This window comes from Podarcis melisellensis, assembly GCF_964234715.1.
Source record: "Podarcis melisellensis genome assembly, chromosome: 15".
NCBI classification, from domain to species: Eukaryota; Metazoa; Chordata; class Lepidosauria; order Squamata; family Lacertidae; genus Podarcis; species Podarcis melisellensis.
In genome coordinates, this window is record NC_138532.1 from 40,156,438 (window position 1) to 40,169,346 (window position 12,909).

Genomic DNA, 12,909 nt, shown 5'->3' on the forward strand with positions numbered 1-12,909 from the left:
AGGACTGCAGAACGCTCTCTCATTAGTTTATGTCATGAGTAAACAGCAACCACCTGAGGAACAAAATATACTTTGTCCAATTATCCTAATTTTTTAAGGCCCTAGAATAATCTTTCTCTAATTGTTGTGGTAAAGATGGTTTGTTTAGGGTGATTTACTGGATTCCTCTGAAACTGAGATGCTGATGCAAGGGGGTGGGGGACTAAGCAAGTTTTCAAGCTACACTAAATGCTTCCTCCCTGAAGCATTCTGCAGAACTCCAAAGCCTTCTACATTTCCCTGACAAAGCTAATAACAGTATCATTTATGCTAAAAGTTTCCCTTGGAAGGTCAGTGCTACATTCTCTCTAGCCCAAGTCTTATTGTAACTGGTAATAATAATGCAACCCTACCCATGTTGATTCAGAAGGTGCACTGAGTTCCATGGGGCATACTCCCAGATAAATAGGGTTAGGACTGCAGCCAAAGTCTGGACTAATTACAAAAACCTCATATTCTTCCCCTATTTATCCCAGTCACTGTTTCCCTCCCATTTGTCTCTCATGTGCCCATCCGTAGATTGTTAACGCTCCTCTCATACTTTGCAAAGCACCCGGATGGAGCTTTATCAATGAAAAGTTATTTTACAACAGCATTTTAAATGAGCATGCAAAGGGCAATCCCCTCCCTCCTTCAGTTAGGGGTGCAAAAAAAGGAGGTGGGGAAATTAGGCAAAGGCTGAGAGGTAGTGTCGCACAGTGGTTAGAAGGTGCCTTCCCCAACCTGGTGCTCCTCCAGACGTTGCTGAACTACAACTCCCATAATCCCTGACCACTGGCCATACAGTGGCTGATGGGAGCTGGAGTCCAACAACACCTGAAAGGCACCAGGATGGGGCAGGCCGAGTTAAAAGTGTCGGACTGGGAAGAGCCACGTTTTAAAATCCTCACCCTGCCATGGATTCCGTTGGCTGGTCATAGCCAAGCCAGCCGTTGTGCCAACCTGACCTACCTCACAGGGCTGTTAGGGAGATAAAACGGGGAGGAAAAGAGCCATGTAGGCTTCCAGAGGAAATGCGAGGTATCCATAGAATATAATAAACTGATAAATAAATGGCACTGAAGGAGCAAACGCAGGAGAGCGATAGAGGAAACGGGCTGTGCCTAAGGAAAGAACCCAGGAGTCTCAGGTAAATGGGGAAAGGGGGAAATGGGAACCCAGGTGTCCAAGCCCTACCTAGGAAAGAGAAGCAGACCCACCTGCCCACCCCGACCCAGAAACAACCACACACCTTCGTACACAACCTTATGAGACACTACTTCCGTTAGCGTAGCGTCATTTCCTCCCAACAGTAGCCGGCGCCAAGCAAGCCGGGCAGCGCCCAACTTCCGGCGCGGAGCAGAATGACGACAAAAAGACCCGCCTTCGTGAGGGCGGAAGTGACTTCAATCACGCTCTCCTCTATTTCCGCCCGTAGTTCGGTGCTTTGCCCGCCTGTAAGACAGCAGCAAGGGGCTAGCCCTTGTTGTTTATTAATGGTCATTTTAAAGCGTTTATGCAAAAACGAGAACTGTCCCAAGGTGACTTAGAAGGGAGAAATGATTCTGGGCTACAGCCAACGTCTAGCATACTCAAGAGTAAAGAGTAGACCCATTTAAATTAACAGGACCGGACTTACGTTGCTTCCTGCATTTCAGTGGGTATGACTTTTAAGTTGGATACGATCCCACTCTAAATGTAACAAAGCTAATAAAAAAGAAGCAAATAAAAAATCAGAAGTAGATGCGGACAACAGCTTGTCATCATTTAAAATTGAGTCATTTTATGTTATTAATACAATTTATTTTACACGTTTATTCTGTGCCTTATAATCTGTGTAAATGTAATGCTAAATGAGATGGGCAGCAGTCCAGGGTGAGGAGTGTGGAGAGTGGTAGTTGTAAATATGAGATATCACTCCATTTCCAGTTTATTCCGGAGATTATAGAATGTTCCTAAGGATAAAGGAGCCACACAGGTTCTTTCCATGCGATGGCTAAATTTCAAGTAGCAAGACACTGCAGGAACGAACATCTCAAGGGATCGTGGGTGCCTAAGCCTAAAAGTAGCTGATATTTTTGTCCTCCTTTCAGGCCATCAGGAACTTAAAAGTACTTTATGTATGGACATAGTGAAGACATATTTTAGCCCAGTTATGGTGGAACTGTTGCCCTCGAATTGAATTGAATTGAATTGAATTGCCCTCCAGCTCCTATCCATCCCAAGCAGTATGGCCACTGAGCAGGGATGATGGAAACTGAAGGTCAACAACATCTTGACAGCCGAAGGTTTCCTATCCCTGTTTTACTCATTGCTGCTAAAATTAAAAATACAATCTACATTGCCACACTAATATTTTGAGTAGCCCTTTGTGTTTAGGGTGGTGGCTGCCTTCTGTCCACCTTGCGTAAGAGAGAGGATGCAGAAGTCACAATGTGGTCCAACAAGCTATGTTAGTTTATGGGATCCTCTTTCTTAACTTTCTGTCACCATACGTCTTTCATGTCTGAGCAATGACAGGAGAGAAAGATACATGAACAGCTTTGCATAAATCAGTGTGTTTTATTCTGCTGTTGCTAGTTACAATCGGGGGAAAGAGAACTGAATCTCTGCCTTTTGGGAAATTTTATTCACCTACAATTCTGAGGCTCCACCAAGCATTTCAGGAACATGTAACCGAAAAGGGCTCTGGGCTTTTAAAAAGAACTAAGCAGGATTCTGTGCCATCTGATCTCACATGTGTGGCTGGCTACTTCTTACCTGGTGGCTTTTAAGAAGTGCAGGGCTGACCATGTTCTACCTCCACTGAGGCTAAAGCTATCTATATCTACTAGCTATGAAGGCTGTGTCTTACCCCCCCAATCATCAGAGGCAGTGTACTTCTGAGAACAAGTTTCTATTCTGCTTGTGGGATTCCTATAGGTATGTTAGCCACTGTGAGAACAGAATGCTGGGCGAGGTGGACCTTTGTTCCTACCCAGCAGGGCTTCTTTTACGGTCACTAGGTCCCAGTGGCGAGTATTATGGTGTCAGTGTGGTGTGCTGCTTAAGAGCATGGCCTGGGGGCCAGATCTGGCCCAATCACCACCTCATCGGGAATCAACGTGTTTTTACATGAGCAGAATGTGTGCTTTTATTTAAAATGCATCTCTGGGTTACTTGTGGGGCATAGGAATTCATTCATTCCCCCCCCCAAAAAAATACAGTCTGGCCCCCCACAAGGTCTGAGGGACAGTGGATCGGCCCCCTGCTAAAAAAGTTTGCTGACCCCTGCTTAAGAGTGTCCAAATAAGACTAGGGAGATCTCAACTCTCAGGCTGCAAAGGCCGCTGACTGGCTTTGGACCAGCCGCTAGCTCTCTTAGCCTAACCTACCTCATGGGGAAGTTGTGAGGATAAAGTGAGCAAGGGATCAAGTACGAATACTGCCTAGAATGAGCCTAGTGGAACGAAGATTGGATAAAAAAAGGAAAGAAATGAGGGGGAGAAGTTCTGATTCAGGAACCAACCCATACAGACAACTGTCACTTTTAAGGTCATGTGGAGCTGTTGTTTTTAAAAAAACAAAGAAACGTCACAATGAAGGAAGGCTTCATGAATAATTTATTCCATTTGAATTTTTTTTTAAAAAGTATAAACCTTTTTCCATTTCCTCAATCACAATTTGTACAACTCAGTGTTCATGGCATTCTGCAACAATAGTGTTTGTTCCTTATTTTTATTGTATTTTTTGTTATCATAATGTTAAATAGAGAGAGAGAGAGAGAGAGAGAGAGAGAGAGAGAGAGAGAGAGAGAGAGAGAGAGAGAGAGACTTGGACCATTAAATGTCACTGCTGAATACGAACTTAAGAAATCTCCTCTTCCTCCCCCTGTTAAAGTGACCCAGCTTTTTAAAAGAACATTTATGAAACCAACATGTCCAGTAACGATGCCACAACTTTTAAAACGCAAGTAAGTGTTTCCAAGGTTCTCAAATCCAGTTTATTTGGAAAACCTACTAATTATACATTAAAACTTTCCTGAAAAGTTTGACCCTGAGGATTAACTTTTTCAAAGTGAAATTTTACTCCTTTAGAAACAGATGCAAAGAAAAGGGTATTTTCTATATGTGATTTGGGATCCTTAGACTGAAATTATTTTCAAAGGTGATAACATTTTGTCATCTCGAGAAATTTATTTATTAATATTATTATTATATATTTATTTTGTGTCAGGACAGCTAGTAGCAGAATTGGCCTAATTGACAAAGCAAGCTGACAAGAAGGAAAACCCAGCCCAAAGCAATGCTGTCTGCATACATGGCTAAGAATTAACAAAATAATAGTCTGTGCCAAAGCTAGCTGCAGGGCACAAGGGCAGTTTGAATAGGATCAAAATCAGAGTGTTTTCCAGTAACACATTTTGATATTGCAGTAAAGACAAAATATGCTTCATTAAACACACCTGTGAGCTTTCTGTAATAATGCAGGGCTTTGGAAAAGAAGTTACCAAGAGCAGGCAAATACAAAAAAAGGAGTAAGTTAACTGTGCCATATAGATGGATGTGTAAGATGAGAGGTTTAATAAACACTTACAGAAAAGGGTGTGCATCTAAGGCCACAACTGTGGAAACCAAGCAGTTTGAACATAAGTTATAGCTCACGCTGGCTAGGTATTTGCAGAAATGCTACCACCTCAGCTGCCTTCTGACCATCCATGTGAAGTATGCACATGCCCTGTGAATTGATAAATCAGCACTACTAATGAATTAAGAAGTCAATGAGGCCTGCAAGGCTTTCCCAACCTTGGCCATTTCATCAATTTAAAGCTGTCCACAAATCGAAAGATAGATGCCCATGTTTCAACTTCCTAGCCTTTTTGAAAAACATTCTAATCCTTTCTATGTTTTAGCTCAAAATGAATTTTCTCTTTTCTGTCTAGGGGGGGGGGGGGGAGAGACAGAGACACAGAAAGAGACAGAGACAGAAACTGTGTTTTAGAGCTCTGGCAGGTGGCACTCTGACCCAAGTCTTGTTTTCATTTGCAAGATAAGACAGACATCCTACTCTGAGCAGCATCCAAAATCGGGGTAGTCCTACACCAAGGTGATTTGGCAATTCTGCTATTTAGTGTTTTGCAAGCCGGAACACCAGTTGTGAGCCTTAACAAAATGACACAGAAATCTCAGCATTTCAAATGGATTCACACAGAAATCCTCAAAGCATTGTGTAGTCTGTATGGGACAAACAGAAAATTGAGGCAGAAGCCTTTGGATGGCTTATAAGGAAGAACTATTTATTACGAAGCAATACTATAGCTCAATGAGAATAAAGTTAAATAACCTTTCCATAGGTACAAGATAATGCCACGTGGGGTTGTGCTTTGATAGTTTTAACCTGAAATGTGCTGGGGATTTCTTCACGATTCAACTGTTTCCAGCTGTTCAAACTTCTTTCCTCTGCCATTTACTTGAGTCCAGACAGGTCCGTCAACAGCTAACCCTAACCCCAACATCCCTTGCATGCTTCCATGGCAATTAATTTAAATCTGATTCCTACTGGCATCTTATTCCCTAAGGCCAATTGTCCCACCACCGTGCGATGATCATTTAAACAGGTAAATGGCAGAATCTCTGGGCAACCTTATCTTCCTGAAATGGACCTACTATGAAGTTAGCTTCCTAGTCAACAGCACACAGTCCATTCTGGAGTTTTGAGGACTTCTGTGCAATCTCAGTGCTACACCCAAAGTCATGGTCCAGCCAAAGTGCATTTAAGTTCCACTGGTTTAAGTGGGGAAGATTAAGCACACATTTAAAGCTCTCCGAATGAAGTCCCATGAGGCTTGGAAAGTACTTAATGCTGGCTGACTCATTTTCTGCTATAGGCAAATAATTTTAGCACCACTCTTTAGGGAGATGGAAACATCTGGAGAGTATCTGCCGTTAGCAGATACTTGAATATCAAAGACAGGTGTACACAGAGAGAAAATGCAATGCAATAAACAGCAGAAATGTAAAATGCAACCCCAAATATTTAAAATTTGTATGTGACTATGTTGCACTTACTTTAAACATCAATCCCTAATTTAGGGGGCCAAGTTTTACTTCAAAAAGCTCACCCCAGGGATAAAAGAGATGCAGATCATTTTAATACCTGCACTTACATCATCATATAGTATTATGAGCACATTTAAATGTTAATCACTCTCATCTTGCAACAAAATAGGTGGTTTTTCAGTCAGCACTCTGTAAAATTTTAAGAGGAACAGGAAATCTTCATCAATTCAACTTAAGTTGCACACCAAGAAAAGTTGCTACTAGTGCTTGCTGCCGTCACCACTGATATATTCTATTAAGAAATTCAAAGTTTTGTTTTTTCACAGAAAAAGAAATGCTTTCAGGTCTAAATAGGTTGTACATACTTCACATGATTTCAAAAATATCCTGAATACTTGCAATTGCAGTACTTTGGAAAGAAAGTAACTGGTTATTATGAGGGGGGTTGAAGACTTGGGATACTAGAGCTGCAATCCTAACCCCCTTACCTGTGAGTAAGCCTCACTGAATTCAATAGGACTTACTTCTGAGTAGACATGGTTAGGCCTGCACTATAAAACAGGGTCCGTGAGCCATTTTGCCTGACAAGTTGGTGACCTTTGCTATTAACAAGGCTTCCTCAACAAGTCTGCACCACTGCTCACCAAACCTCAAAAAGCGAAGCTGAGCAGCAGCAGGTGGCTGGTGGTGGGAACAACTTTCCTAAGGGTCCCACTTACCCGCCGACGTGGCTGCCGCTGCTGTTTCCACGAGTGCTTCCACTCAGGTGGAATATGGTGCCCTAACACAACCTGCAAAATAACGTCCAGATTCAATATTTGTGGATGGAAACACAGCCTCAGGGCCAACCTTGCACGGCGGAAGACCTTCAATTGGATGGGCACAGTAATTCTGAAAGCGGCAGCGTGCAGATATGAAAAGGGGAGGGATCAAAGTGTTGCCTCCAGGAAGGCAAGGAAGCAACTCAAGACTGGATACATGGGTGGAGGAGGAAGACGAAGCCACCGGGTTCACAGGCAGAAGGGAGGAAGAGGTGGGAGTGGCGCAGTTCATGCCCGTTCCCTTGGCGTTTTACCATGCTGGAACCTGGATGTTTATTTCAAAAGGGGAGCCTGAAACTTCCATTACAGAGTGTCAAAACCAATAAGAAGATTAGATCAAGAGGCCTGAGAAAGGGGGAGTGGGAAAGAGGAGAGAGAGCAAAAGAAAGGAGGTTGTTCTCTCATTAGTGGAATCAAGTTCAAACACCAGAATTCACTGAGAACCTATTTACACCATATTCCAATTCATATGCACATCAAAGCTTAGAATCAAAACTGATTGGGTTTTCCTTATTGTGTTTTTATTTTATATAGTAGTATGTATAAAGTAGCTAAAGTTGGGCTAAAATTCCAAACCATAAAAGGAGGACAGCAAGGGTAGCAGTGGCTGCAGTTTCATGGTAATTTAATCCAAACACGGAGAAGGTTGAATGGGATCCTAATGATGAACCCCAAAATACTTGGAAGATGAAAGTGACACAGCTTCACTGAAGGGAAGGGCATTTTTAAAAGGAAGAAGAAGAAGAAGAAGAAAGTGTCGCGATTTCATCGGGTGACACAGATTCTCTCTTGGCTAAAACGCACAGGTGGAAGAGCAGGAGGTCCTTGCAGCAAGCACACCCTCCTTGCTTGAAAAATGGGAAGAGGCCTGAAAAAACTAGTCTCGGCCCTCAACAAAAATACAAAAAAAATTAAAACAATTTATTATTATTATTATTAATATTATTATTATTCTTTTTTAAAATTCTCACTACAAGTTAAACCACCTAACAATATCACTTCTTTTAATATATTGCCATTATGTTAACTCTGCAAAGGTGTGATATAAAATTGCTGTAAGACCCGGTACCTTTTTTTCTCTCTTCGATTTTATATAAACACAGTGAACTTCATTACTGTACACGTATAATCTGCAACTACAGCTTAGCTGTAAATCTCCCACACACAATGGCATGGACATTTATATCCCTCCCGCCCCAACTCCTATATTCCCCCATTAAACTGTACATCAAGACCAAATACAAATTTTACTGTCCCCATACCCTCAACCCCCCCTTACAAAAAAATAATACTCTAAAAGCAAACCTACCGCAACTTTCAATTAAGACGATTACATATATATTTTTAGACCAATTGCTTTAAAGCAAGAAGGCGGTATAAACCTTCTAGGAAAATTTTTTTTATAAAAGAGGTTAAGAAATATAAGACAATTTATACATTTAAAAACTTACAATAAATAAGAGATGCAGGCATTTTTTTTTGAATACTAGGTACTATAATCCGATACAAGAACATTGCAGTGTTCCAAAAGCATTCGACAAATTCTGGTTTTTTTCCCTTCCTCGTTTGTCTTCTTATTGTCTCCATGCTCATACTTTTTAAAATATTCATTAAACATGGCTGGGGCCTATGGCTCATATACTCTTCACAAATACTGTGACGGGATGGGGTTGGGGGAGAGAGAGAATGGTTACTTTGCTACTAAAAAGATGTGTTATAATACATTTCGACTGATCAATTCATCACTCCAATCAGTCTGGTATAGGCAAAACACCAACAAAAGCAGGGGGCAGATGGAGAATTAAACACCTGGGTTATGCAGTCCCCACCGCAAGTCAAAACCAAATAGTTGCTGGAAGTGACCAAAAATGACATTCCCCTCCCTCAAATCACAAAAAAATGACTTGCACAGAGAATAATTAACTTAGTCCTGCAGCGAAATAATCCTTTCCCTTTTTGTTGTTGCTCTGGTTGTTGTGTTTTTCTTCTCCTTGCCCAGTTCAGATAAAGATCACAGCATATTCATGATAAAGTTATACAACTGATTCAGCACCACAAAGTGAACTGGGAGACACGACCGCCGGTCCTGGGTCGCAGGATCACAGGTTAGCCAGGAAAGTGCGTTGTACTGTTCCAACACAAACCTGGGAGAAGGAAAGAAGGGAACAAGGACCAGCCAGGAAGTCATTATTGGGAAGGCTTTGCAGTTTTTTCAGCACAGGTCACTAGGATATAATTTATTAACCCACATTTCTGTTAGCAGAGGAGCTTACAGCTACCAGGTGTATATAGCAGGGAGGAGCTGCATGCATGGGAAGGTTCGAAGTCGGCCAGGGGATAGAGTAGACACAACCTCACTCAACCCAAGTGGTACAAGGAAGCCTTCTTGAACTAAAGGGGCCTACTCACAAGAAGTGTGCACAGCTGTAGGTTTTATTCAACTAAATCCTACTCAGAAATAGACCCAGTGAAATGAATGAATGTGGGAGTCTTTAATGTTTTGAGATATAAAGATATATGTGTCTGCACAATACACACACACACACACACACACATTACCTGCCCTATTGGTCTTGGTCCATTAGTAAGATAAATTATGAGAACAGCTTCATAAGACAACCTGAGAATTTCTCAGTGCTGAAGGATGTATTAAAATAAATTCAACGTACTATGCCGTGTAAATGAGTGTATAAGCAAGAGAAAACCACCGGCAGATTGTAGCAAACTGCATGGCTACAATAGCAGAATTGCTCCTTTAAAACAACAAATCCTGTATGCCCTCACACACAACTGATGATCATACCTGAGGACATCGGAAGTTTGATTCGAGTCAAGAGGGTGGGAGTGTTTACTGTGAAGTAGCTCGTCCGATTGCACTGAAGGCACATGGAGGTGCAGAGAAGCCTTTAAAGGAAGTCAGAACATACAGTAAGTGTTTATTACAATGCTTTAAAAGAGAGAGAGAGCTAATAATCAAATAATAATTCCTCTATAGGGACAGAGTTTAGAGCATAGCTCTGTGGGAGGCCCTCCTACCAGTGACTGTCCCCCACAGTAAAGGTCCCCTCTATAACCCTGAACACACACACACACACACACACACACACACACACACACAGTGAGTCTTTTCTGGGTTTTGTTTCCATCTCATCCTCTTCAACCAAATGCAGAGAAATCCAAACAACCCCCCCTCCCCAAATTCTCAGGGGAAAAACCAAGGAATGCAATTGTAACCAAGTTTATACTATCACTCACTACATTTACAAAATAGGATGGATGGCCACAGACAATTAGCCAGGGAAGGCAGAGTACAAAGAAATGAGCCAGTGAATAACTTGTGGGAAAGTAGTGGGTAAGGGTCCCCCTAAACTCCTCCTCCACATTCTTGAACACAACAACTTCCCCCTGCTCCCAGGCAATCCCCCCCCCAGCAGAGGGCAAAGTGCAGTTGCTCATCCTTGCCTCCTGGGGCAGAAATTGGGTGCTCTCTCTAGTTTTAGCAAAGCCGCCCACTACTCAGTTTGGAGCCAGGGCACAACCTTCAGCTGGTCCCCAGACTTGACTGGAGAAGCACCTGCTCATTGCTGCACTCAGAGCCAAGGATCAGAAGAAGTCTTGAGCAAATCCTGAATCTGGGTTCGAAAGGGCAGTGCCGGAATGCTTGGCTGAAAGGAGAAAGAGCATCTTTCCCTCTCTACAGCTCAGCGGAATAGCAAGCTGCTTGGGCGTCCGGGACTTTGCAAATGACCTGCACCCGGGGGCGGGGCAAGCCAGGGCAGAGCACGTTGCACAGAACCTCCACAGAGTCCACAAGCCCAACATTGTCATTTTGGGCAGCGTGGAGCCTGCAGGTGCCCAAGTCACCACGTCACTCCCCAGGAGAGCTGTGTGGCTCGAACACACTGCAGGCCAGGCCCTGCGGTCACCCCCCTCAGTGATGACACCCGGGGCAGCCCACATCCCCCTTGCTACGCTACCGCTACAGCTCACACCTTAGTGGGACACGTCTCTGAAAGTCTTTGTCCACCAGTGACTCCTCAATGCTGTACCTGCCACTTCCTTGATCAGGCAGGCATGAGCACCCTGCTGCTTTGAACAAAGTAGTTGGCTGTTAAGTGCAGACAGAAGTCTTTCCAGCTGACTTGGTACATACCGAATGCCCGCCTACAAGCCCACGTTGCCGCTACTCCCCCACTCACCCCGAAAAGCTCTCCTGAAACTTACATAATGATACGCAGTGTATGTCTTTTGAAGCACTCTCTCAACAATACCAATCCCCACACCTCCCAGACTTTGCTGAAGGTTTGTTACCTTAAGAAACAGGGGACACTGATTTTGTGCTTGAGGACACGCCGACCAAAACCAGTCAGGCAACGGACCTGCTTTGGCAGTTGAGACAAAGTAACCAAGGGCCAGCGGTTGCTGTAGGATGTTGGTGACTTCGTCGTGAGACTCCGTTGAGAGCAAGCGATCTGTACCTTGACCCTGGTGCGACAAAACAGAAGGCGGGAAATTGGCAAAGAGCGCACAAGGAAAGCCTTGCTGGGTCAGACCAAAGGCCCATCTAGCCCAGAATCCTGTTTCCTGCCACAGCCAACAGCATGCCTACACAAGCAGGGCAGGAGTAAAGTAGGCCACAGCTGCTCATGGTCCTCAACAACTGGCAATCAGAGGGTGGCTGCCTCTGGTCCTGGAGGAAGGAGCCTTAATCCCTCAGACATTTGCCAAATCCCTTTTTAAAGCCATCTGCTGGTGACCACCATCACATCTTCAAACAGTGAATTGAACAGATTAACTATGCCCCTAAATACCCCACTATTCAGCTACATTGGATAACACGTTCTAATTTTAAGAGAGAGAGAAAATCTTCTCTCTATCCTCACCATACTTAATGCTGTAAACCTCTATCATCTCTCCCCCCCTCCCCTTTGAAAACAAAAAAGCCCAAAACATGGCAACTCTTCCTCATAAGGGAGTTGCTTCATTCTAATCATTTTGGTTGTCCTTTTCTAGCCCTTTTCCAGCTCTACAATATCCTTTTTGATATGAGGAATGCAGAAGGCAGCACTGTATGCCAAGGATGGGTTCCTTTTATATTTGGTTGCCACAATACTGAAATGGGGTACTTGACAACCCCTGGCCATCCAGATCAGCACTGAGGCAAACACATGGTTGAGTTCTTAAATATGGTTTCTTGCCATAAAACCTTACCTTGCCCATGTCACCTCCATGGGTGAAGTGGGAACTTGGTGAGTGCACAGGGGACCCGGTAGGGGATGCAGGGAGGATGTTTATAATATCAGGATCAATATCAGGATCTCCAGTGTCTAACAAATCAAAGAGCCCCATTCCATCTGCTCCATCTTGAGAAAAGCAACAAATACAACAACAAAGAGTCTGTTAACAGAGAGTTGCTATCATTATGATTTACATAAAAAAAGGAGAGTACACAATGTTATGAAGAAATTATTTACCCACAGCTAGCATGACATTGTGGTTGGAATACTGGGTTTGAAACAAAGGGCTGCATTCAAATCCCTGGGCACCCATGAAATACATTCAGTGACATTGTAAATTTGGCTGGTCCCAGACAGCTCTTGCTTCAACTGACACTGCATATGCATGCCAAGACACACATGCACACAAACAATTGGCCACTGCCCATTTTGCCTGTTCCCTGTAATCATGGGGTTGAGATCTAATAGGCTGCTCATAAGCACTCTATCAGAGGACAGTGAAGGCCTAAGTCGGGGGGTGGGGGTGGGACAGCAGTGCAGATACTGGAAAGGAAGCAAAAGGCTGGTGTGGCTGCAGTGAAAAACCTTATGCCTAGGAAAGACAGACTTGTGTGTTCTGGGGGAAGGGTGCTTAAGAAATTGGGGTCAACTAAAGAAGCCACAGGTGCCAAGGAGGATGGGGAAAGCCCCACTTGTGGTCTAGAGATAGAGAAATCTGTGTTTTGTTGGGAGGGCTCAATTTCTATCATCTACAGGCCTCATTTTTCATATCTATCAAGGAAACATTTTTATATG

General features: G+C 43.4%; 2 protein-coding genes across 6 annotated transcripts in view; both read right to left on the reverse strand.

The window, feature by feature from the left end:
• INTS2 (integrator complex subunit 2) overlaps nt 1-1,348 on the reverse strand; it is a 29,735-nt gene extending 28,387 nt beyond the window's left edge. The window contains exon 1 of one of the 5 annotated variants that reach the window (XM_081890198.1): nt 1,271-1,348. Coding sequence is in view for 1 of the 5 variants with exons in the window: in XM_081890201.1 (XP_081746327.1) it covers nt 991-1,067 (77 nt within the window). In the remaining 4 variants the exon portion in view is untranslated. The other 4 variants (XM_081890202.1, XM_081890199.1, XM_081890200.1 and 1 more) reach the window with 4 other exon arrangements.
• A 2,254-nt stretch (nt 1,349-3,602) lies between these two features.
• MED13 (mediator complex subunit 13) overlaps nt 3,603-12,909 on the reverse strand; it is a 102,954-nt gene continuing 93,647 nt past the window's right edge. The window contains exons 27-30 of the mRNA XM_081890132.1: nt 12,089-12,240; nt 11,189-11,362; nt 9,681-9,781; nt 3,603-9,021 (exon numbers count right to left, since the gene is read on the reverse strand). Of these exons, the coding sequence (XP_081746258.1) occupies nt 8,889-9,021; nt 9,681-9,781; nt 11,189-11,362; nt 12,089-12,240 (560 nt within the window). The 3' untranslated portion in view covers nt 3,603-8,888. The remainder of the gene's footprint in view (nt 9,022-9,680; nt 9,782-11,188; nt 11,363-12,088; nt 12,241-12,909) is intronic.